The 25,333-nt window shown below is 48.5% G+C and overlaps 2 protein-coding genes and 1 pseudogene across 2 annotated transcripts; all 3 read right to left on the bottom strand.

Annotated features, from left to right (window-relative positions):
* Positions 1-5,894: 5,894 nt before the first annotated feature.
* On the bottom strand, positions 5,895-7,582 carry LOC107278109 (probable UDP-glucosyl transferase 73B6; annotated as a pseudogene).
* Positions 7,583-13,439: 5,857 nt separating this feature from the next.
* On the bottom strand, positions 13,440-15,244 carry LOC4325960 (scopoletin glucosyltransferase). The gene has a single exon (XM_015765680.3). It carries the CDS (start codon positions 15,161-15,163, stop codon positions 13,670-13,672), a length of 1,494 nt encoding a protein of 497 aa, XP_015621166.1. The 5' UTR covers positions 15,164-15,244; the 3' UTR covers positions 13,440-13,669.
* A 7,373-nt stretch (positions 15,245-22,617) lies between these two features.
* Positions 22,618-24,148, bottom strand: LOC4325959 (amino acid transporter AVT1I). The gene has a single exon (XM_015774517.3). It carries the CDS (start codon positions 24,056-24,058, stop codon positions 22,784-22,786), a length of 1,275 nt encoding a protein of 424 aa, XP_015630003.1. The 5' UTR covers positions 24,059-24,148; the 3' UTR covers positions 22,618-22,783.
* Between the last annotated feature and the right edge of the window lie 1,185 nt (positions 24,149-25,333).

Raw genomic sequence — 25,333 nt, 5'->3', positions numbered from 1 at the left:
TAATTGGCACATCTTAAAGTGTGCCAGATAATTAAATGTCCTAGGGTTGGGGATGCGTCGCCGCCGCTTTGGTCTTCTTCTCGGTGACAGGTGGGCATCACAGGCTCACGACGAGGCTCTACTGGCGAGTGAGCTAGGTTGCAGTCTTGCAGGTGCATTCGACGGGCTCCGTGGCGAGTGCACGGGGCTGCCATGCGATCCTTCTCATGCACGGCGCGTTGCTTCACTCCCCGGTCGTCTCCTCCTCCACCACGCCCTCGCCTCTCCCCCCGTGAAATCACCCCAAATCTCCCACACCGCCACGTGCGCGTGAAACCAATACCAACTCAGCGGCAACGCAATGCTGGAAGGGAAGGCGGCGATGCAGCCTCTGACGCCGGAGGACGCATCCCTGCACGGCTGCGCCTGGACCACGTGGTGGGCGACCCCTCCATCCCCGCCGTTGCGGCGCTCCCCTCGTCTCCTATGTGCCTCCCTCCACTCCCTCCTCTCCGTCGTCGTCAATCGATGATGGTTCATTCTTGCAGGTGGAGGGTGTCAGCGGCCGTGGTGGGGTGGGCGCCAGCGGAGAGGAGGGACTAGGTGCGGCGGAGGAGGGATCCGGTGAGGATGATGACGGTGGTGGTGCCGTCCTCATGCTGGCGCCTAGGAGGGAGAGGGGGGAGAGGAGTGGTGACTGGCTACTGCTGTTGGCGCCTCGGCGCTCCTCCTCCTCCTCCACCGTCCCCGGTCTCTCCCCCTCCCGCTGGCGCGGCACGTGGAGAGGGTGGGAGTGGGAGAGGCGGCCGACTGCTGCTGCTAGCGGCGAGCTGCTGTTGTTGCCAAGCTCGCCCGCCACCACTCCACCCTCTACCGCCGGCAGCCTCCCAGGCCCGCTTCCCTGACGGCGAGGACGACGGCTCCTCCTCGATGCGCTAGGTCTACGCAGCCAAAACCTCTAAGATGATGGGCCCCATAGGCATGCCCCACTTTTTCATTCTCACTTCACTTACATGTGGGCCCCACTGTTGATAGAAAACCAAATTTGGTCGTTAACACCCACATATTATTTTTATTTTTTATTTTACTGACTAGCTGTTAACAGTGAAATTTGGTAAGCCCAAAGTCAGTATCAGCTTCAAAGTTCTAGAATCAGCCGATGGGAGTCAAGTCGCCACGATGTCGTGTTCATGGTGGAGTCGGATCAATCAAAGGAAGCTTATCTAGAAGAGTCCGAGTTCAAGACGGATGCGACATGACAGTTTATCTATTAATTAGACATAGTTTGTTAGTTTCCTTTTATCTTTAGGAAAGTGTGTTTAGTGTCCGATAAGGACTTTATCTTTTCCTTTTTAGTTTCTTTCTTGTCCGACAAGGACTGGTTCCTTTTTAATTTCTTTCTAGTCCGACAAGGACTTGTATCTCCCTATGGGTATAAATATATACACCCGGGGTCTATGTAATCTATCAATCACGATCAATACAACTACTCTCGGCACATCGCCACCCTCTTCCCTGAGGTTTTTACTTATCTTCCGGCGGAATTTGGGCACCTGACGCGGGGCTGCATCGGTTCAGTTCGATCTCCGGCGAAGGGGTAAGTCCTACGTTCCGTCGGGCCCTGGTGAATTTGTCATCTACGTCGGCGTCGTTCAAGGCTGCATCAGTATATTCGACCTCTTGGATTGCTACGGTTTGGATGATATATTTACCTACCTATTTATCATATGTCTCTGTTAATCTAGTCTTACCATATCAATTTAGCTCTATCGGCTGCTTCTCGCTTTAGGGTTTCTGCCGGTATCGGCTAAATCGTGTTACTAGATTAGATTAGCTTAGATATCTACCACCCTGAAAATCAGTCAACGGCTTGATTGTCTAGATATTATGTTTCTTTTCATACTTAGTGCTGCATCAGTTAAGTTTGATCTACTAAGTCGTGCTTAGAACCATAATCTCTAGCCTGCTTCTTGATTGCCAATAAGGGTTTCATCGGGGTTTCAGCCAGTGAGTTATCTGGACGTTGCATCGGCTCATAAAGATCGCATATACATATAAGTTGGATTTAGCCGATGACAACAAAGGTTTCACTGTTTAATCTAATCTTGTGGATTTCCTGACATCGGATCCCCAGCCGATGTATGCTTTAACCTTTGGATCAATACTTGTTCTACTATATCATATTATTAGCCGATTGGTTTTCTACTGGATTATATTGCTATATTATATTATCATCAGCCGACTGCCTTTATATCATTATCTACATTGGACATATAGCCGATCGCTTAAATCCTATCGCTATCGGCTGGTATCGGCATCGGCTATTATCGGCTATCGGCTGGAACTACTCCATCGGCTTGTCAGCCGATCGGCTGTTTGATCTACTGTTTGCATATCTTGTCAGTGGCAGGATCAAACTGACTGGCATGCCCACATCTCATCATATTTGGTCCTGCACAGGAGCTAAGCAGATCTCCCAGGCCGTCGTGTTCGATTTTTACGTCAATACGCTTTTGGCACGCCCAGTGGGACCACGAATTTTATATCCACATGTCTGAAGTAGAAGTCAATGCCAAGATCATGGTCACAGTGTAGAATTTAACAGAGGAACAAAGGCAACAGATGAAGCAGTTTGTAGCTGATTTTCAAATGCGTTGTCTTCAATGTTTCATCATGACACCAGAAGGGCCAACTCAGAAGACTCAATTTCCCAAGCCGATAGTTGAAATACTTCAAGATACAGTTGATGAAGCAGTTCATTGCACATTGTTTAATCAATCTGGAGTTTTGGCGGATACATTACAAAATTTGATCAAAGTAACAGTTGATGGGTTAGTTATTCAGAAAAGCCAGCTCGGGGAGCAGATTGAAGAACAACAACAGCATCGGCTCAGGGGGCAGACACATCAATGTCACAATGATGAGCTATATCAACAGTATCGGCCAGAAGTAAGATTGGGCCGATAGAATTGCAAAATTAGTAGAGGAGCAGTTTGGAATTAGACCTAAGGAACGGATCCATATGTATCGGCAGCCATATCCTGAATGGTTCGATAGAGTTCCACTTCCACACCGATACAAGATTCCAGATTTCTCCATGTTTTCAGGGCAAGATGATACATCTACACTTGAACACATCAGCCGATTCTTACTGCAATGTGGTGAAGCATCGACTAAAGAGGCTCTGAAAGTTAGGTTTTTTCCATTGTCTTTGACTGGATCGGCTTTCACTTGGTTTTCATCATTACCATCAAATTCTATCAGAGGATGGGCCGATCTTGAGAAGTAATTTCATGACTACTTCTTTGCTGGAGTCAGCGAGTTGAAGCTTTCAGACTTAATATCAGTTGAGCAGCAAGAAGGAGAATCGGCTATGGAATATATTCAGAGATTTCGTAATGTCCGCAGCCGATGTTATAGTTTGAACCTAAGCAATGAATAGCTAGTAGATCTTGCATTCCAAGGATTGTCAGCACCTATCGGAGATAGATTCTTTTGCCACGAGTTTGACAGTCTAGCTCAACTAATGCAAACAATATCGGCTCATGAAAGCCGATTGCACGAAGCAAAGGAAGATCGGTTTTGGAGTTATCAAGACAAGAAATTTTAAAGCATGAGTTCTCGTACTCCAAAACTGGGGGGCATGTGTTAACAGTGAAATTTGGTAAGCCCAAAGTTACCATCGGCTTAGAGTCAGTATCGGCTTCAAAGTTCTAGAATCAGCCGATGGGAGTCAAGTCGCCACGATGTCGTGTTCATGGTGGAGTCGGATCAATCAAAGGAAGCTTATCTAGAAGAGTCCGAGTTCAAGACGGATGCGACATGACAGTTTATCTATTAATTAGACATAGTTTATTAGTTTCTTTTTATCTTTTGGAAAGTGTGTTTAGTGTCCGATAAGGACGTTATCTTTTCCTTTTTAGTTTCTTTCTTGTCCGACAAGGACTTGTATCTCCCTATGGGTATAAATATATACACCCGGGGTCTATGTAATCTATCAATCACGATCAATACAACTACTCTCGGCACATCGCCACCCTCTTCCCTGAGGTTTTTACTTATCTTCCGGCGGAATTTGGGCACCTGACGCGGGGCTGCATCAGTTCAGTTCGATCTCTGGCGAAGGGGTAAGTCCTACGTTCCGTCGGGCCCCGGTGAATTTGTCATCTACGTCGGCGTCGTTCAAGGCTGCATCAGTATATTCGACCTCTTGGATTGCTACGGTTTGGATGATATATTTACCTACCTATTTATCATATGTCTCTGTTAATCTAGTCTTATCATATCAATTTAGCTCTATCGGCTGCTTCTCGCTTTAGGGTTTCTGCCGGTATCTGCTAAATCGTGTTGCTAGATTAGATTAGCTTAGATATCTACCACCCTTAAAATCAGTCAACGGCTTGATTGTCTAGATATTATGTTTCTTTTCATACTTAGTGCTGCATCAGTTAAGTTTGATCTACTAAGTCGTGCTTAGAACCATAATCTCTAGCCTGCTTCTTGATTGCCAATAAGGGTTTCATCGGGGTTTCAGCCAGTGAGTTATCTGGACGTTGCATCGGCTCATAAAGATCGCATATACATATAAGTTGGATTTAGCCGATGACAACAAAGGTTTCACTGTTTAATCTAATCTTGTGGATTTCCTGACATCGGATCCCCAGCCGATATATGCTTTAACCTTTGGATCAATACTTGTTCTACTATATCATATTATTAGCCGATTGGTTTTCTACTGGATTATATTGCTATATTATATTATCATCAGCCGACTGCCTTTATATCATTATCTACATTGGACATATAGCCGATCGCTTAAATCCTATCGCTATCGGCTGGTATCGGCATCGGCTATTATCGGCTATCGGCTGGAACTACTCCATCGGCTTGTCAGCCGATCGGCTGTTTGATCTACTGTTTGCATATCTTGTCAGTGGCAGGATCAAACTGACTGGCACGCCCGCATCTCATCATATTTGGACTTGCACAGGAGCTAAGCAGATCTCCCAGGGCGCCGTGTTCGATTTTTACGTCAACACTAGGACACCACGTCAGCAAAATCACACATCTATACTGCACGGTTTTATATAGTGACGGATTAATTAGGTTTAATAAATTCGTCAAGTAGTTTATAGATGGATTCTATAATTTGTTTTGTTATTATTATTATACTACGTTTAATACTTCAAATGTGTGTCCGTATAATCGATGTGACACACTAAAAATTTTCACCCCTAGATCTAAACACAGTCTTAACACAGTCTTAGTTCCCTTTAAACTTCTGACTTTTTCGTCACAGCAAATATTTGGACACATACATGGAGCATTAAATGTGGACGAAAAAAACCAATTGCACACTTTGCATGTAAATTGCAAGATGAATCTTTTGAGCCTAATTACACTATGATTTGACAATATGGTGCTACAGTAAACATTTGCTAACGACGAATTAATTAGGCTTAATAGATTCGTCTCGCGGTTTACTGACGGAATATATAATTTGTTTTGTTATTAATCTACGTTTAATATTTTAAATGTTTATCCGTACTCGTCAATTTTTTTTTTTCCAAATCAACTAAACACGGCCGTAGTCTTTTTTTTTGTGCAAACCCTTCTATCGTAGTCAGATTGCCATTATTGTTGCATAGAAAATGTTAACCGATCACAGCAAGTACAGTTAGCTTGAAACGTACGTACTAGTGATCTTATACGGTGAATAAATATTGAACGATACTGTATTTGCTACAGAATCTTATCACTCTCACTGTTCACCACTCCTTTAATGAACAGTAGGCTACTTCGCCGACTTATAATTGCGAAACAGAAAAAAAAAATCCCAACGGATCAGACGTACGCGTTGAAGAGATTGGGCTGGTTTGGTTTGGCTTGAGGTTTAAATTAGGCTTACCAATATTTGGTAATTTTAATAGTGTTCAGTGTCTATTTGGTTTGAAGCCAAATTTTGACATATCTAAAAAAAATAGGCTATTTTAATAGTGAACTTAGACTATTTTGGCTTCAATCTAAACATAATTTTGCCTTACCAAAATTAGTTATACCAAAACTTACCAAAATTTGGTATTGACGAAATTTGATATGGCCTAATTAGGCTATAAACCAAACCAACCCATTATCTCCGTATTATCTCGTACGTCAACGGAAGGTCCGGCGAGCCATTAATTCATCCATCAGCCGCCCGACGTCGTCGTACGACGACCCGCCCTTCTCCGGCGCCGCCCTCGCCTTCGCGGCTAGCTCCGCCGCCTTCCTCAGTATCGCCTCGCCCTCCTCGCCGTCGCCCGTCACCCTCCTTATGGCTCCGGCGATCACCTCGCCGCCGATCACCCGGTGATGGCTCTCCAGGTTCGACCCGAAGTCCCTGGCCCCGACGCCGACGCCCACCCCGAGCACCTCCACGACGTGCCTCTCGTTGTAGAACTGGTCCGAGTACCGCGGCCATGTCACCATCGGCACGCCGGCGCTCACGGCCTCCAGCGTCGAGTTCCACCCGCAGTGCGTTACGAACACGCCGACGGCGGGGTGGTTCAGGACGAGCACCTGCGGCGCCCACCCGCGGATGGTGCGGCCGCGGTCGCCGCGCGGCGGGATCAGCTCGGCGAAGCCTTCGGGCGTCCACTCCGGTTCCGGTTCGTCGGCGCCGCTGATGACCCACGCGAAGTTCATGCCGGAGAGGTCGAGGCCTCGGGCGAGCTCGCGCGTCTCCGCCGGGGAGAAGCTGGACACCGTGCCGAAGGAGACGTACACCACCGAGCCGTCCGGCTTCGTGTCGAGCCACCGGAGGCAGCCGTCCACGTCCGGGGAGAGCTCGGCGGCGCCTCTCGCGGCGACGTCCTTGCTCGCGAGCGCGACCGGCCCAACGAGCCACGCGCGGCGGCCGAGCGCCGCGCGGTGGTGCTCGACGCACTCAGGCTCCAGCTCGTGGAAGCTGTTGAACACCTCGCCGTAAGAATGCCCAGTGGATCGTCAGCTTCTTCGGGTCTGCCATTTGGCTCCGCCTCAGCTCGACGCGGTGCGGGTGCCCCGGCAGGGACACGACGGCGTCGGGATCGTCGTCGGGGCAGGCCCCCACCGGGTTGTGGCGCACCATGATCTCGTTGCACAACCGCGCGAACACGCTGGTGCCGAGGAACACCAGCCGCGGGACGCCGTGCGCGGCGGCGGCGTCCGCGGACCAAGTGAAGAAGCCGTCGGACACGACGGCGTCGGGGCGGTGCTCCGCCATGAACCGGTCGAACGGCTCGCGCAGCCGCCGGATGGCGTGGAAGAACCTGCGAACGTCGTCCTCGGAAGTAAGCGCCGCGCCGTTCTCGACGCCCGGCGGGAGCCCGACGTCCGGAAATGGCACGACGGCGATGTCGATCGGCACCAGTGCGCCGCCGGCATCGCCACGGAGAGAGTCCTCGTTGGCACGTTCCACGGCAGGGCGGACAACGGCAGCGTTGACGGGGGTGGTGAGGATGGTGCACCTGACGCCGCGTGCCGCGAAGAGCGCGGCCATGTCGGCGATCGGGATGAGGTGGCCGGGCACGAGGAACGGGAGGAAGAGGATGTGCAGTGGCTGCTGCTCATCAATGGCTGCCATGCTCATGCCACTCCGAGCTTTTCTTCTGTGTGTTTTGGAACAGAGTAGATAGCAGAGTGACTTAGCTCAGCAAGTTCAGAAGCCTGAAAAGTTTGTGCTCTTCGGGAGAGGACGGCGTTTCCAGAAATGTTTATACACGAGTCCAAACTCCAAAATGTCTTCGGGTTTAGTAGGGGCTGGGCCATGCCGTCAAATTTGTAGGCGCTGTACAAAGCTTAAGTGAGATACAAATCAACGTACCAAATCTCTACTAATATAAAAATTAAAGATATTTTTACTAATATTTTGATATGTCATTCGTATTTGAGTCGATTTTTAATTTCTTTCGTTTTTGGAAATACATAACTGTCAGGGTTATAGATACCACATACCTAATAGTAGTTGACTAAATCTCGGTAGGATCCACCACATACCATTTCTTATACGGAAACTGACCTCGAGGGAGTTCCGGATAAGTAAAGACAACCAGAGTTCTACATGGAAACAACAATGACTACTCGGATTGTATCCATATTGGTTTCCCTAGTTCTATTTGGACAAGGGGACACCTATGGGTATAAATACAAGCCCCCCTAGGAGGAGAGAGGACACGAGAGAATCAACACCCACCATGGAGGATCAACACCCAACACAATCGACATAGAAGCCTACATACGCCAAGACACCCCGCCGGATATCGACTTCAGGGATAAGCACGGCTAGTACCCTACGGTGTCTCCGGATACTGTCTGGAGAGACGAAAGCGCTATCTATGATCTCGCCGGGCACGAATTCGAGGAGGAAGGCTACCCTGTTGTCGACTACGAGTCAGACCTTCCGACCGCCATGTCGACAACAGCTAGATAGGCTACCCCAAATATTGTACTTGTGTGATTATGGTGAATAAGAGCAACGACCGGCTCCGGCCAACAGGATGTAGGGTTATTACCTAACAATTCAGGGGCCCAAACCTGTATAAAAATTCATGTCTCCATCTCTTTTACCTCAGTCTCGCGTATACCCTAGCACTGACGATCCTCATACCATGCAAATACCGGAACCGCGACATCAGATATCGACAGTGGCGTGCCAGGTAGGGGGATTTTGGTGCTTCAGGATTTAGACAAGATGGGTTTAAGAGATGGATTCTCCAACAACAAGCTACTCGATGACTTCGGCCGTGGAGAGATCCAACCTGTCCAAGTAAATCTTCCGACTAAGATCGGAACAATTATCGTCATCGACAACTTGGTCTATCGAGATCATCCAAGCCTCAAGCTTCGCGGCGTACCAAAAGATGTCAGATCGCATGACATCGAACGAGTACGCAACAAGGTAATTGGTAGATTGGTTTTTTAAATTGATCTACTAATTTCGTAGATACATCCGGCTTGTATCTACAAAGATACGCAATATTTTATCTGGAATTTATCGTACCTATTCAGATCATACAGCATTGTCAGATCTATAATTTATTATGTTTACCTAGAGCATGTTTCTATACAATATCTATCGCGCGAGTGTTTCCGACGTTAAACCGACGCTGGGGGCTCGCTCTGCTCTCTTCTGTATGAATCATGCTTGTTTATGGTTTACATAATGCCCTGATATTTACATCTGCTCGTTATATCCTGATAATACTAGAAGATCCATGCAGTTTTTGAGTACATACTCGATATTATCTGCTATATGTCTTGTCTTCTAGAAAATATTTTTCAAGAACAATTGAGCACTCGAGTAGGTTGTGGTCAAGTACACCACATTATCGAGAACGATCTCGGCAAATGCAGAGTCGTCGCGCCCAACCTATCAACGAAGACCGACGACCTATCTCATAGCACCGGCCATGGCTGGACTACTCGAGAAAAGGTTGTTAACGGATAATTCCTCGCGAACACCGTCGGCTTGATCACCCGACATGATTGCGAACGGACATCCGGATATACTACAAGTTGGGTGTGTGAGTCATGCTGGCCACATGAGATGCACATAAACCAACTCTAGCGTCTCCATTGGTGTTCGAGAGATAATTCTACACGTTCGCTGGTTCTCCAACCAGCACGTAGCAATCTCTCGCACCGCAACCTCCATTGGTGTTCGAGAGATAACTCTACTCGCTCGCTGGTTCTCGAACCAGCACGTAGCAATCTCTCGCACCGCAACCTCCATTGGTGTTCGAGAGATAATTCTACACGTTCGCTGGTCCTCGAACCAATACGTAGCAATCTCTCGCACCGCAACCTCAGATGATCGAGGTACGACTACAGCAATAACGCAGCGGTCCTCACACCACGACTTCAAATGATCGAGAGACACCTACTCACTGGTTCTCAACCAGTCAATCGTAGCAATCTCTCGTACATTTACTTCTAGTGGTTGAGTTACAACTACTACCTGGTTCTCGAACAAAATTGATATCAGGTACACAAGATCGCCAAGTGTTTTACCCAGAGATCCCTTACCACGATGACACCTAGCTTTGAAACCTATCCTACTGTCCCTTTACGCCGTCTTGACAAGGCCTCCGAGGAACCTGAGGGAACTTCGGCTGGGGACGCCCAGAGCCGATAAGGCCTTGTCGGATCCTTCAGAGACGAAAGACCATGTAAGATCTGGTCGTGTAAGAGTTCTCGCCGTGCGTATTAACCAAGCCGTGTAATCGGAAATTGAGTTTTCCAACTTCATGGCTGGGGGCTACGATCAGTGCTTGTTCAACCGAGGCAGGTCAAAGGTCCAAGAGCCTTGTCATCCGAGAACGATTCTCCGACGACAAGGCTGGGGGCTAGGGAGAGTGTATGACTCTACAAACTGACTGATCGGAGTCGGTAAGAGAGAAGACGCTCGTATACAAAACACTGGTCTGTACATTCAATTTACTAGTCTGTCATATTATAACATGTCACCCTTTGAGCATTCGCTCGGGGGCTATTTCTAACTAATATTCTTTTATGAGTATTGAGTTCAGGAAAATTCTATTCGACATTATCGAAGACTCTATGTCTCTATGGTTCCACACCAAGATCGACTAAGGCGAGTACGACAAATGTTGACAAGGCTCCGTCGCAGACTCTACGCCTTCTCGATCACTCGAGAACGGTTTGGTGGATCTCGACAAGGAATATGGAATAAAGAAATGGTGTACCCGCCGAGATAAAATTTCTTGACTTCAATCCAAATTCTCGATTACAGCAAGACGAGAAACATAGTCGTACGCTCTGTACTTTCTCGGTTGACATCAGAGATTGACTCAGACAAACCCTTTCGGTGCCCGCACGAGACTGATAAAGGAAGTCTAACGTTATCTCTAAACTCACCGAGAACGGTCACGTGAGCTCGATAACAGTTCCTCCAAAGTCTGCGGTTGAGAATATGAACTCGTTCATTTGCATTGAAGTCGGGGGCTACTGTCAGGGTTATGGATACCACATACCTAATAGTAGTTGACTAAATCTCGGCAGGAACCACCACATACCATGTCTTATACGGAAACTGACCTCGAGGGAGTTCCGGATAAGGAAAGACAACCAGAGTTCTACATGGAAACGACAATGACTACTCGGATTGTATCCATATTGGTTTCCCTAGTTCTACTTGGACAAGGGGACACCTATGGGTATAAATACAAGCCCCCCTTGGAGGAGAGGGGACACGAGAGAATCAACACCCAACACAATCGACATAGAAGCCTACATACGCCAAGACACGCCGCCGAATATCGACTTCAGGGATATGCACGGCTAGTACCCTACGGTGTCTCCGGATACTGTCAGGAGAGACGAAAGCGCTATCTCTGATCTCGCCGGGCACGGATTCGAGGAGGAAGGCTACCCTGTTGTCGACTACGATTCAGACCTTCAGACCGCCATGTCGACAACAGTTAGATAGGCTACCCCAAATATTATACTTGTGTGATTATGGTGAATAAGAACAACGACTGGCTCCGGCCAACAGGATACAGGGTTATTACCTGACAATTCAGGGGGGCGAACCTGTATAAAAATCCCTGTCTCCATCTCTTTTACCTTAGTCTCGCGTATACCCTAACACCGACGATCCACATACCATGCAAATACCGGAACCGCGATATCAGACGTCGACAATATCCATGTTTGAGTTGGATTTTAAGCTTGTTTCCTTTTGAAAGTATAAAAAGAGTCGTATAAGAAATCTTTTGAAAAAAGTCGCATGCTAACTTGAGATGAAATACATACTCTTAATTGCAGCTCATGATTTTCTGAAAAAAAATTTCAAGCGAATTCCCACAGTGAATTTTTCCCTAGCTAAACCGTATAACAATAATAAAATTAAAATATCAATTACCCGTTGCAACGCACGGGCATTTTTTCTAGTATAGCTAAAATAATGCATGCACTGCAGAGTAAATGCGATATATCAGAGTAAATGCGATATATCAAGAATAGTATGCTTTTGGGAACCCGATTCAAATGTTCTAAATGGGTTTGTAGAAGACATGGCTTCAGAAGATGAAAAGAAAAAAACTAAAACAGAAAAACTACGAGACAGGATTCTGTGCCACGAGATAAATTAAGGGCTAGCCGTTATTTTTAATTTTTGTTTGAGAAGGGTACAACTCAGAACGCACACTTACACACACCATGAGATTGGAGGCAATAGGCCTCAGTGCATGGGAAACATGAGTTGCGATCCCAGGGATCGAACCTGCGCGGGCTGCTCGCTCACCTGGCGACTCTAGCCAACCGAGCAACGCTCGGTTCTCCGTTATTTTTAGATTTGTTTATCTCTAGATCCATTACTCCTCCCCACTGAATCCTTTTGCTCTCCAGTCGATTTGTCCTCATCCTCTCTTCGTCAGCTACTCCGCCCCATTGGCCCGAGGACTAATCGCCATTCTCCTCCTCCCTCCATCGAGTTCTCAACCATCATCCCCAATACTAAGGCAATTTCCTATCATCTTTCTCCTTTCCTAGACCAAATCTTGGAGCATTAGAGAGAGTGGAGGTTGGCGAGGGCATCGAGGATTGTCAGAATCAACGGGATCAATAAGGAGGGAGCCAACTGTGGCAATGAGGTTGGTGTTGTCGTGTGTGAGGAAAAGAGGCGTCGAGGTCGAGGGGGTGAGGTCCAAGGCATCGACAAGAAGGTAGAGACGGCCGGTCTAAGTGTGGAGGACGATCTAGAACACATGACGAGATTATTAAAGTTCAAAATAACAAATAAAATAAATTTCAAAAATAGAAAAATAATTATAAGAGTTTAAGTAGGAATATAATTTATGAATAAAAATCATTGGAATGAAAAATATGCATTTTTTATTAAAAAAATCCATCTAGAACACAACGATGACAAATGACAATAAAAAGGGAGAAGCAACAGGTCTGTAAAGAAGTAGAGTGCTGGCGGTTGCTGGGATATCTAAAAACTATAAACAAACCCCAAACAGAATCCCAATAATGATTAAGAGAAGTGACGATAGGCATGTCATTAAGCAGCATGGTCACTACGGTTTACGGGACTTATAGAGAGTAAAAATAAACCCCAATGATAATCATGTTTGATTTTTAAAATCTCAATGACAATAAGGAAAGGAGACAGTGGGCGGGCTGGGTATAGTGGCAAAGCCACTAATGATTTGGCGAGACTTATAGAAAGTAAAAAAAGAACATAAGCAATAATTATATACGATTTTTAAAATCCAATGACAATAAAGAGAAGTAGCAACGGACGGGCCATAGAGTAGTTAATTGGCGATGTTTGATGATACTTCCAAAAATTATGAATAAGAAATCCATCAAGAAAATGAACTCTGAAAACTATAAGGCCTAATTTTTAAAGTTCTAAAGATGATGAATATAAATAGTGGTAGATCAAGTAAGCAAATAAAAAGGATACAAAGGAGTAAAGGGTAACGATTGGCATAGCTTTTAAAAACTATAAAATTATTAGAATCACGGAAATGATAATTTTAAATAAAATCATATATAAAAAATAGATAATTTTAAATTAATGCTAGCTGCGCAATTGCGGGGGCCGCTCAACGTTATACTCATGTATATGTATAACCAGAATTTTACAACGCGTGTGCTGTCCGGTCACCATCCGACGGCGTTCCTCACGTCAACCGCCACCTCATACGTCAACAGAGGTCCGGCGTGCCATCAACGCGTCCATCAGCCGTCCAACGTCGTCGTGCGACGAACCGCCCTTCTCCAGGGCGCCCCTCGCCTTAACGCCTAGCTCCGCTGCCTTCTTCCGTATCGCCTCGGCGCCCTCTTCACCGTCACCCATCACCCTCCTGACAGCTCCGGCGATCACCTCGCCGCCGATCACCTGGTGGTTCTCCAGATTCGATGCGAAGTCCTTGGACCCCACGCTGACCCCGACCTTGAGAACCTCCACGATGAGCTTCTCGTTGAAGAACTGGTCGGCGTACCGCGGCCAGGTCACCATTGGGACGCCGGCGCTCACGGCCTCCAGCGTCGAGTTCCACCCGCAGTGCGTCACGAACCCGCCGACGGCGGGGTGGTTCAGGATGAGCATCTGCGGCGCCCACCCACGGATGGTGAGGCCGCGATCGCCGTGCGGCGAGATCAGCTCGGGGAAGCCTTCGGGCATCCACTGACCCGACGCGTCGGTGTCGTCCGCGGCGCCGTTGATGACCCACACGAAGTTCATGCCGGAGAGGTCGAGGCCTCGGGCGAGCTCGCGCATCTCCGCCGGCGAGAAGCTGGACAGCGTGCCGAAGGAGACGTACGCCACGGAGCCGTGTGGCTTCGCGTCGAGCCACCGCAGGCAGCCGTCCGCGTCGGGCGAGAGCTCGGCGGCGCCTCTCGCCGCGAAGTCCTTGCTCGCGAACGCCGCCGGCCCGACGAGCCACGCGCGGCGGCCGAGAGCCGTGCGGTAGTGCTCGACGTAGTCCGTCTCCAGCTCGTGGAAGCTGTTGAACACCTCGCCATAGCTCCTCTGGTCGGCGTCGTTCATCATCTTGAAGTAGGCCCAGTGGTCCGGCCGTTTCTTTGGGTCGATCATTTGGCTCCGCCTCATCTCGACGCGGTGCGGCAGCCCCGGCAGGGACACGGCGGCGTCGGGGTCGTCGTCGGGGCAGGCCTCCACCGGGTTGTGGCGCACCATGCTCTCCTGGCATGACCGCGCGAACACGCCGGTGCCGAGGAACACCAGCCGCGGGACGCCGTGCTCGGCGGCGGCGTCCACGGACCAAGTGAAGAAGCCGTCGGCCACGACGGCGTCGGGGTGGTGCTCCGCCATGAACCGGTCGAACGGCTCGCGCAGCCGCTGGATGGCATGGACGAACTTGCCACGGTCCTCCTCGGAAGCAAGCGCCGTGCCGCTCTCGACGCCCGGCGGGAGCCCGACGTCCGGGAATGGCACGACGGCGATGTCGATCGCCGGTGCGCCGCCGGCATCGCCACGGAGAGCGTCGTCGTTGGCGCGGTCCACGGCAGGGCGGACGACGGCGGCATTGACGGGGGTGGTGAGGATGGTGCACCTGACGCCGCGTGCCGCGAAGAGCGCGGCCATGTCGGCGATCGGGATGAGGTGGCCGGGCACGAGGAACGGGAGGAAGAGGATGTGCAGTGGCTGCTGCTCATCCATGGTAGCCATTCCGTTGTCACTCCGAGCTAAGCTGCGTGCGTTGGAGCAGAGTGGCTAGCTGAGCAAGTTCAGAAGCCTGAAAAACTGTGTGATCTTCAGAAGAGGAGATCCACCTAATTTGTAGTGTCCGAGTCAAAATGCCTTCAGCTCGAATTATCCAGGAAGAATGGTACCAAGTCGCCATTTCTGACTTGGTGATCATCCGGTCATCCCTCCAATGTCTTACCTGCTTCGCCTGCAAGATTTCTACATTTATATTTCTTCCGTCTTTTAATAGATTACGTCGTTGACTTTTGAACACACGTTTCACCAATTTTAATTATATAAATGTGTAAGGTATAAATTATGGTTAAAGTAATTTAAGCTATAAAATAACTCATAACAAAATAATATAATTTACGTAAATTGTTTGAATAAAATAAATGGTCAAACTTGTGGTAAAGAAAATCAACGATGCTATCTATTAAAGAGAGAGAGAGTATTTGCGCTGAAGTTACATCTTGTTTTGCAAGAAACCGCTGGGAGCCTAGGATGGGTAACCAGCCACTTTGCTGATTTTTCGTTTGTCTGAAGGTACTGGAGAATATACTCCAATATGGAACTGCTGTCTGATCCTTTATAAGAAAGAGACATGTGATCGCCGGCACATGTGCACTTGCTTCGTCACCGCTTACGTAAAGCTTCATCATGATTGAACAGTCTTTATCTACAATTCCCATTTGGAAAAGGCCTGGTTTAGTTCATTATTTTTTTTCAAACTTCTAGCTTTTTCATAACATTATATACACAAATTTTCAACTTTTCCATTACATCGTTCTAATTTCAATCAAACTTTTAATTTTAGCGTGAACTAAACGCACCCAAAGTTCATCGTATAAAGATCAAACTTTTAATTTTAGCGTGAACATCATCGTCTTCCGTCGCCGACTGGTTATGTTGTCGCCGACTAGTGCTTTTATTTTCACAACTGCGCGTCTTCACTACCAGTTTGCTTCTGTTGCCGACGACTCGTGTTCACTTCATCACGGCAATGCAACTTTGTCATCATGATAGAGCGACTTCATCTTTATTATCTTCGGCACTGGCAAACTCTATTGCTGCTACTTCGCAAGTTTTGCTACTTCACCAACCACGACGTCTTTGTGAGCCTCGACATCTCGGCATGCGATGCCATGTTATTTTACTACAACAAGAGGCTCTCCAATATTCAGGATTTCTACTTGGACATCTTCAACACATATCTTCAATCAAGCAATAACTATTCGACGACAAGAGGCTACAGTTCTCGACTCTATGTTCAGTTGTTTCCCAACTAATCAAAGAGTCGGGGGCTACACAAATACAAGGCTCAAAATTTGACAAATTTTATGTCAAGCTGAAGAAATCAATTCATCAACCCACGAGTCAACTCCAGGAGTCATTATCTTCATCTTTGCTTCGGAGCAGACATTCTACTTCAACAACTTCAAATATTTCGGTTTAGACGAGTTGGGCAACAACATCAACTCTCCTCCAAGTGAAGCATCTACAACAGCTATAACATTAATTTGATGGATTATTGTCACTGACATCATCACCAGCACCTCTGCTTCATCGACCCTGACATCTCTGCTGTTGCTAATGGATGATTATGTTTTCGCCGACTTATTATTTCACCTTCACGGTTGACCTACTATGCAAATGCTGATGAGCGTCTTTGTCATTATCATTGGTTGCTACACTGCTATTGGCTGGATCACCGACATCGTCATCTTCATCATGTCGATTGCGTTTGTTGTCGTCAACTACACAACTTTATCGCTGAGCGCCTTCATATTCATTGCTGGTTGACCTGACTGCCGCCGACTGGTTTCTTCGCCTCCATGGCTATGCGACTTCAGTACTTTTGATCGGTATCACTATCTTCACTACCACCAATATTTTTGCCACCTCTGGTGGGCAATATTCTCTCTATATTGGTTGTCTTGTCTCTATGCCAACTGCGTCAGCTACCATCAATGAACAATTGTGACTACGTGCTCAGGGGCTTACTAGCTCAAATACAAGTATTATATCTTCAATTTGGACTTGCTCCGGATACATGCAACATGAATTCATGATCATGGGTCTATTTTATATGCTCAAAGACTGGACTATTTATTATTCCCCGTAAGGGTTATCAACTGAATACTTGCGCCAGTCGGGATTCAATTGTTACATCTATTTTGGAGTATCCCATAAGGGATAATCACTCAGATCAGAAGCTATTCATATGAGCTACGCTTGGTCTATATTACCCGGAAGATTTATTACTCGGGAGCATGTTACATGCGTCATCCTTTAAAGGGTGTCGAGGGCATATGTTTTGGCCTAGGCCTAATATGTCTGCAGCCCATATTTTCAGGTGTGGCCTGTCACGTTCTTTTAGGGACTTAGGCACTTTTTGCTTAGGCCAAAGTGCGCGTGATCAAGTGCCCAATACCTTAAAATCCTTTTATACCGCAGTTACTCAACTTTTTAGGAGTTGGTACAATGCATCTTAAAAGGTGTCAAACAGTAAAGCTTTATATAGCTGCCCCGCTGACTTTTTAATATAGTCATGGTGCTGTTTGGGTTTTTAAGCAATTGATTGGATACAATATCGTTGCTTTTCGCCACGTAAGTGTGCATTTTTATTGACCAATATTATGGCTTAGGCTGATTATATATTGTGGTCATTTTCTAGGCGGTTGGTAAATCCTTTATGAGTTTATTTACTCGGATTTTACACCACATATGCCATATATTTCCAGGTGTGGTGAAACCATGTGTCTTCTAGGGACTTAAGCACATCTGTTAAAGCAGTGTGCGCATGGCGTATGCCCAATACTTTGGAAATTTCTTTATTCACAATATACAAGCTTCTTTATAGCTATTTTGCTATATCACTCATCATATTTTACAAAGCAGTTGGTATATCACTCGGATCATGTTATTTGGAGGATTCACACCGCATATGCTATATATTGATATCAAGTCACTTGGTTGATTACGATTATCAAAACCACTCGGTTGATTGGATTATTTATTCCTTGACTATATGCTTGGTTTATTCAATTAACCACATTGTCGGGGGCTACACCTATTAGGTGCATCTAGTCGGTGCACCTGACTTTATTTTCCAGCCCTCCACAGTCTTCAGATTTGGTAAAAGTACTCGGGAGACCATGACAAAGATGATTGAAGCACTCGGCTTTGGAGTAATCTGGTTCGAGAGAAGATTATCTTTTCGACTGCGAAGGTCTCAGGGGCTACTGTGGATATTATGGGTACCCCATACCCATACGGCATGGTTATCCGACTAGTCATAGGGGATAACTTATATCTATGGAATATGTAATAGATCATGACTCGGGTATTACGTTTCCTTATATATTACGGAACAGCCTAAAGTCCTGGTTTGATAATATTGTAAAGTAGATTTAGGAAACCGATACCGTATTGGTTAAGGTTTCTATCTTGTAATCCTGCCCCCCACCCTATATAAGGTGGGCAGGAGGCCCTCTAGGGGGCATGACACAATCTGATTGTCAGATCAATACACACTCGGCGGATTCAAATCCCCAAACAGGAGTAGGGTATTACCTCTCATTGAGAGGGCCTGAACCTGTCTAAATCCTTTGTCTCCGCATCCATCCACTTTTAGGTCTCGTGCGCTACCCCCTTTTATTATTGCCGAATTCATGTTTCGACACCGATTTATGAGAAAGCTAACTGATCGCTGGACAAATATTTGTGCCTACCTGCACAAGCAAGTAGGTCGTCGCTAATAAAAGTGCCAAAGTATAGGTCGTCCCAGGCGGAGTCGGCTACTGGTCAATGGATTCCGGCGACTGTCGATCGCGACAGCAGCGAGCTGATCTCCTCCACAGCAATCTTGCCAGCATCCGGTGCAGCGCCCGATCCAACCGGCACGCCGAGGAAGTCGGAGATGGGGCCGCAGCATGCGGTACACGGAATCGATCCGGCCGGCCGGCGAGGAATCGTAGGGCCGCCCATATGGTTTGGCCATCCATCTCTTCGCTGGCCTCTCACGCAGTCACGTCTGGCACCTGGCACTGGCAGGGCAGCGCTTCGCCGGCGGCGGCGGAGGCCGTCCGCGTCTTCGCAACACGCGGTGCATGGGCCCACTGTCTCCACTCTCCAGCGGGCCGAGTAGTTCGACCAGGCGGCAAGACAAACGGCCCAATAGGCGCAAAACAAAAATTGGGTTATCCGTCCAATAGGGTTCGGAATAAGGTCACCGGAGGTCCCTCAACTTAACAGCGAGATTTTTTTGAGATCCCTTAACTACAAAATCAGAAATATGTACCCCTAAACTCTCTCAAACCGTTCACCGGAGATCCCTCGGCAGTATTTTTGCCCGGTTTTGCTGACGTGGCATCCTAGTCAGCAAAAAAAAATTAAAAAATTGCGTGGGGCCCACATGTCAGCTGCACATCTTTTTTTTTCTCTCTTTTGTTCTTCTCCTCTTCTCTCTTCTCTCTTCTCTCTTCAGCGAGCGCGGCAGCCACAGGCGGAGCGGCGTGATGGGGTTCTCCTTCGTGGAGGCGACGAGCACGGCCGTGGCTGTGACGGCAGGTTCCCAGACCTGGAGCCAGCACGTTCAGCCGGAGCAGCGGCTGCTACACCGATGCCGCATTCTCCGCCGCGCGCTCCTCGCCGCCGCCCAGATGCTGCTGCTGCGCCTACGTCGCCGCCGAGCTCACCGTCCGCTGCTCCTTGATCGCTCCCGTCAATAAAAATGTGGACATCATTATTGATTGCTAGGAGCACTACGTGCTTGCAGACGGCGAACGACATGACGGCGCAGGCGAAGCCCGCCGGGGCCGGGCCATAGCTGAAGCTGCTGGTGGACAAGCGCTTGCATCGCGTGCTGTACGCGAAGGCGCACAAGGACGCGGTGGACTTCCTCATCGGCCTCCTCCGCGTTCGTCTCGTTCGTCGAGGCCGATGCCGATGTCTCGCTGGAGGAGTTCGGTGACTCGCTGTGCCCGCCGATCCCTTGCGCCGGCGAACTCTTGACCCTGCCGGATAGCAACTTCACCGTCGTCACCGACCGGCCACTACTCTATGTGCAGGTACGTACGTCGTCATAAAACTTGAATAAACTTTGCAAATTTTGCACCATTTGTATTGTGCGTGATTTACGTGTTCATGATGCCATGCATGTAGGTGACGAGGCTGAGGTGTGGCGGTTTCGTGTTGCATCATAGGTGACGAGACTGAGGTGTGGCGGCTTCGTGTTCAGCACCCAGATCTGCCACAACCTCGTCGACGCGGCGGGGATCACGCAGTTCTTGCAGGCCGTCGGTGAGCTCGCGGAAGGCGCAGAGCGTCTGGCCGGTGTGAGCGAGGGAGCCCCTCGACGCGCGCCACCCGCCGCGTCCGGCGTATGACCACCCCGAGTACGAGCCGGCATCAGACGAGGCTAGCGACAAGCTCCGTCCAGGCGACGAGCTCGTGCACCACCGCAGGTTCCTCTTCAGCCCCGACGACGTCGCCGCGTTGCGCGACCAGCTCCCCACGCGCCTCGGCCCCGGTGCTCGCGTTTCCTTCTCCTCGAGTCCCCGGGACCAGACCGCCGCTTTCCGCCGCCTACAGCCGCCAACGCCGCCCTTCCACCTGCTCCGGCCGCGCACCGCCGCCTGCTGCCGCTCGCCCGCCGCTTGAGCCGCTGCAACTGCGCTCTCCCACTGACCGCCGCCCCTCCACCTGCTCCAGCCGCGCTCGCCCGCTACTTGCCGCGTCGGCGTCGGCAACCGCTGGCTCTGGGTCTGGGAACCTGCCATCGCCACCGCGGCCGTGCTCGTCGTCTCCACGGAGGAGAACCCCGTCACGCCGCTCCGCTTGTGGCTGCCGCGCTTGCTGAAGAGAGAATCAGAGAAGAGAGTACAGAAGGAGAAGAAAAGAAAAGGGAAAAAAGTGCAGCTGACATGTGGGCCGCACGTAATTTTTTATTTTTTTTCTGACTAGGATGCCACGTCAGTAAAACCAGGCAAAAATACTGCCAAGGGACCTTCGGTGAATGGTTTGAGAGAGTTTAGAGGTACACATTTCTGGTTTTCTAGTTAAAGGATCTTAGAAAATCTCGCTGTTCAGTTGAGGGCCCTATGGTGACCTTATTCCATAGGGTTCGCATCCCCTGCGCCAGCAAAATCCAACCGTAAGTATGAAATGGATGTTTGGGTTGGAGGAACGGTAAAATTTGACCGCCTCTGGATCGAACTCGTGCCACGATCGGGATCGGCTCCCCAGGTGTAGGATTAGAAGTAGTGGAAGAATAGAGGTAGAAGGAATAGAGGTGGGGAATGAGGTAGAGAGGTGGAATCTACTGAATCTGACAACGGAGGCCTAGAGTAGAGGCGAAGAGCTGGGTGATCTAGCAGAGAGGTTGCCGGATTAGAAACAGCTCGCTCCTCCGCTGCTGAGCCGAGTGCCAGAGCAGCTCCGCTCCAGCGTCTCGTCCGGGCACCCAGAGCCACGCCCCTCCTTTGCTACTCATACAAATTATTCCACCCTATGTTCGTCAGCCTTCTCTTCTTGCGTCGGGTGGCCCAAAGCATGCTGCTCCACTGCCCGCATCGCTCCACGCCTCCACCCAAAGCGGCGAAGCCACGACCATGTCACTCCGACCCACATCGTACACCTTTGCCTGTTTGGGCTTGTAGGGGGCGATGACTTATCAGTTCCTTTGACTTATCAGTTCCTTTTCTTCTCTTTCTCAGTAAACATACTGGCGATTAATCAAGCATCTATATATGTGAGTTAACTATCCCCAAATGCATGTGAAGCATATTTAGCATCTATATATGTGAGTTAACTATTCCCATTAGAGAGTAAAATGCTCTTCCTTTTTTCCATGCTATTTAAATAGCTTTTTTTTTGAAAAGTTAAAAAATATAGCTTAATATATTATATATCGTTTCACAAACGTGCATATTTAACAATTATGCAATTTCAAATTTAATCTATATAGGTTATTAAAACAAAAATAACAAAACATTAGATTTTAATTTATTATTTTTCCTCAACTTGAATAGGTTGAATTTCAATTTATTGTTGTTCTTTTAAGATTTTTGATAAATATTTGAATGACATGCAACGAAAGACCTCTCGATAGCAGAGGAAAAAACCTTCGTTCTTCGTTGCTTCAGGTCTGTAGTACCTAGGTGGGTAGGTTTGGATTTTGGAAGCATCGGCCGTCATTCAAATAGCAAAACACAGGTATCGCTGTCCATTCCTTTTTTTTTAGTGGATCCTCCCCTTATGGCTTTGTTACTTTAACAAATTTGTCCCTTGACATTGTCGACAACATCTCTTATGGATTTGTTCCTTAAACAAATTAGTCACTTGGCATTTTTTTTTTTACAAATAAACCTAAATTAGTGTCTCATATCTGATATTTATTAAATACAACATTGACATTGTTGGCACCAATAATATATACAATTTTTTCACCTAAGTCAATATTATTGATTCAGCTTTATCTTAGATACAAACTAACTCCGAAAATTTTTTCAAGCGCCCTTTATTTTAAGGACACTGTGGTCACACTATTGTCTGTAAGTACTACTGTCTACTATCAGAGACCAACAGCAACCAACCACCTCAGAAAGTGGCTATAATCTGCAGCAAAGAAGTGTACGTGCCGGTGACGGCGACGAACACTCCTAGCAGCAGAATTCCGGCGATGGCCACCATCTCCGTGCGGTGGATGCCATCGGCCTTGTAGATCTTGAGGTAGCAGAGGCAAGGGAACAGCACGGTCGCCATGACGCTGAGGAACGAGCCGATGAATGACATGAGGTAGCCGAAGAAGGGCACCGTCGACGCCACCACCACCGTGCTGGCGAGGATGGCGGTGCTGATGGCCACCCTCGCCGGCGCGCTGCCCCGCGTCAGAGACAGCCTCTCCTCGACGGCCGCCGTGATCGGCGCCACGAGCAGCGCGTACTTGGCCAACGGGTTCACCAGCGTCATCACGATGGCGATCTTGGTGTAGAGCTTGCCGGAGGGCAGGTTCAGCGTCACCTGCGACTGCACATCGTCACCGTAGATCATGTAGCCCAGCACCGCCGTGAGCCCGTAGTTGAGGCTGCACAGCACCGACGAGATCAAGAGAACTTTGGAGAAGTGTTTGCTGTTCTTCATGGAGGAGTATATCGTCGGGAAGACGGCGTGGCCGGTGAAGCAGACGAAGTAGAGACCGAGGGAGGTGGGGATTCCGGCGAGGTTGAGCGTGTTGCTGTTCCGGTGGAACCCGGTCTCGGCGACACCGGCCCAGATCAGTGACGCCGTCAAGGCCACCGAGGCGATGAGCCCGGCCGCTGACACGTAAGCGAGCATGCCAAGATTCTTGAGCCAGGTAGTGGGCAGTATGACGGCGGCGGCGAGTACAATGAATAGCTGCTTGCCGTGGAGCTGGTAGCCAAGAATCTCCATGGTTGCGCCGGGGAAGAGCTTGTCGAGATTGTCGCCCTCGAGGACGAGGAAGCTTATGGCGACGAGGTAGAGCTCGACGTACATGAAGAATGCGACGGCTCTCCTGCCGGTGGCGCCGAAGGCGTACTGGCCGATGTCCGGGTAGCTGGCGATGGAGCCGTCGGCGCGCATGCAGCGCTCGATGAGCGTGCCGGTGTAGTAGCACACGGCGCCGACGAGGACGAAGAGCAGCAGGCTGAGCCACCCGCCCTGCGACACCGCGTACGGCATGGACAGCACCCCGATGCCGGAGACGGCATTGGTGAGGTTGAGGCACGTCCTGGAGAAGGAGGCGCCGGTGTGGTACGAAGTGAGCTGCGCCTCCACGTCGTCGTCGTCGGCGAAGTCAGCTTCCTTCCCCGGAAGCAGCGGCTCGGCGAGAATCACCTTCTGATCTGCCATTATTCCAATCTACGGGAGGATTGCTAGATTAATTAGCTACCTGCACAGTTGTAGAAGCAGCTAGCTCGCTCAGTTCAGTTCTAGTTTGATGGAAACCAGAGCGTGGCTGCCCAGCTATATATACACACGCAACACACGGACACGGTGCGAGTGAAGTCGAGCTCTCGAAGACGAAACACACGTCCCTGTCCCGCCAACGCGTCCAGGACTCTTAATTTATCCCCCTTGCTTAAAACCTGCAGCGATTCTAACTGGCCAATAGACCAAACGAGTGGTCGCCTACTCGGCTATTGACCTCTCCGGCTATACGTGATTGGTCGTCCCCGGTTGGCGCTAGATCACGGCGGGAGACGTGACGACGGCGACGTGTTCTCGGCACGTGCTCCGGTACACGGCCGGATATAATATTTGGCCGAAAAATGTGGAAGCCGTGCCGCTTTTCTGGGCGCGTCAAGGCAGCACGTACCAGTTGCGTTGCGTGGATATGCGCGGTGGAGCGGTCTCGACCTGCTTTTCGTCTGGCTCCAAGGCCGTCACGCGCGCCGACTGTGACGGGCGAAGGGGGGACGCGCACTGCCGAGATGCGGACGTATTATTTTGAGAGGCAAATCAAAACATATTGATAATACTCCCTCCGTTTCAAAATGTTCGACACCGTTGACTTTTTAGTACATGTTTGACCATTCGTCTTATTCAAAAAATTTAAGTAATTATTTATTCTTTTCATATCATTTGATTCATTATTAAATATACTTTCATGTACACATATAATTTTACATATTTTATAAATTTTTTTGAATAAGACGAACGGTTAAACATGTACTAAAAAGTCAACGGTGTCAAACATTTTAAAACGGAGGGAGTACATGTTATAATTACATCTACCACTGTTTTTGTTTTCAACAAAAGCGAGGATTTGGGGCTCAAACACTTTGGTTGAAAATAGTTACTTCTACCGCTTCACTAAAACTAGAATTCTTCCCGCTTTGTCAGCTGACGGGAAGAATCTGGAGTTTGTTCCCTGTCTTTATTCTGTTCTATGAGGTTACCGGCCGTTGACTGAAGACTACTAACTTATGATAAGAGTAAAGTACACGAGTGGTTCTTAAATTTGTAATATTGTGTCATCTAAGTCTATAAACTCTTAAAATGTATATTCAAGTCTCAGAAATTATTATAGTATGTCATCTAAATCCCAAATCGCCACAGCCCCTTTGAGATCCTACATGACGCTGATGTCGCATGCCACACGAACATGATGTGACAAATGGAACC

Source organism: Oryza sativa, chromosome 1 (assembly GCF_034140825.1).
Source record: "Oryza sativa Japonica Group chromosome 1, ASM3414082v1".
Classification (NCBI taxonomy): Eukaryota; Viridiplantae; Streptophyta; class Magnoliopsida; order Poales; family Poaceae; genus Oryza; species Oryza sativa.
Note: the sequence above shows the minus strand (reverse complement) of the source record. Positions and strands in the feature narration are given on the sequence as shown.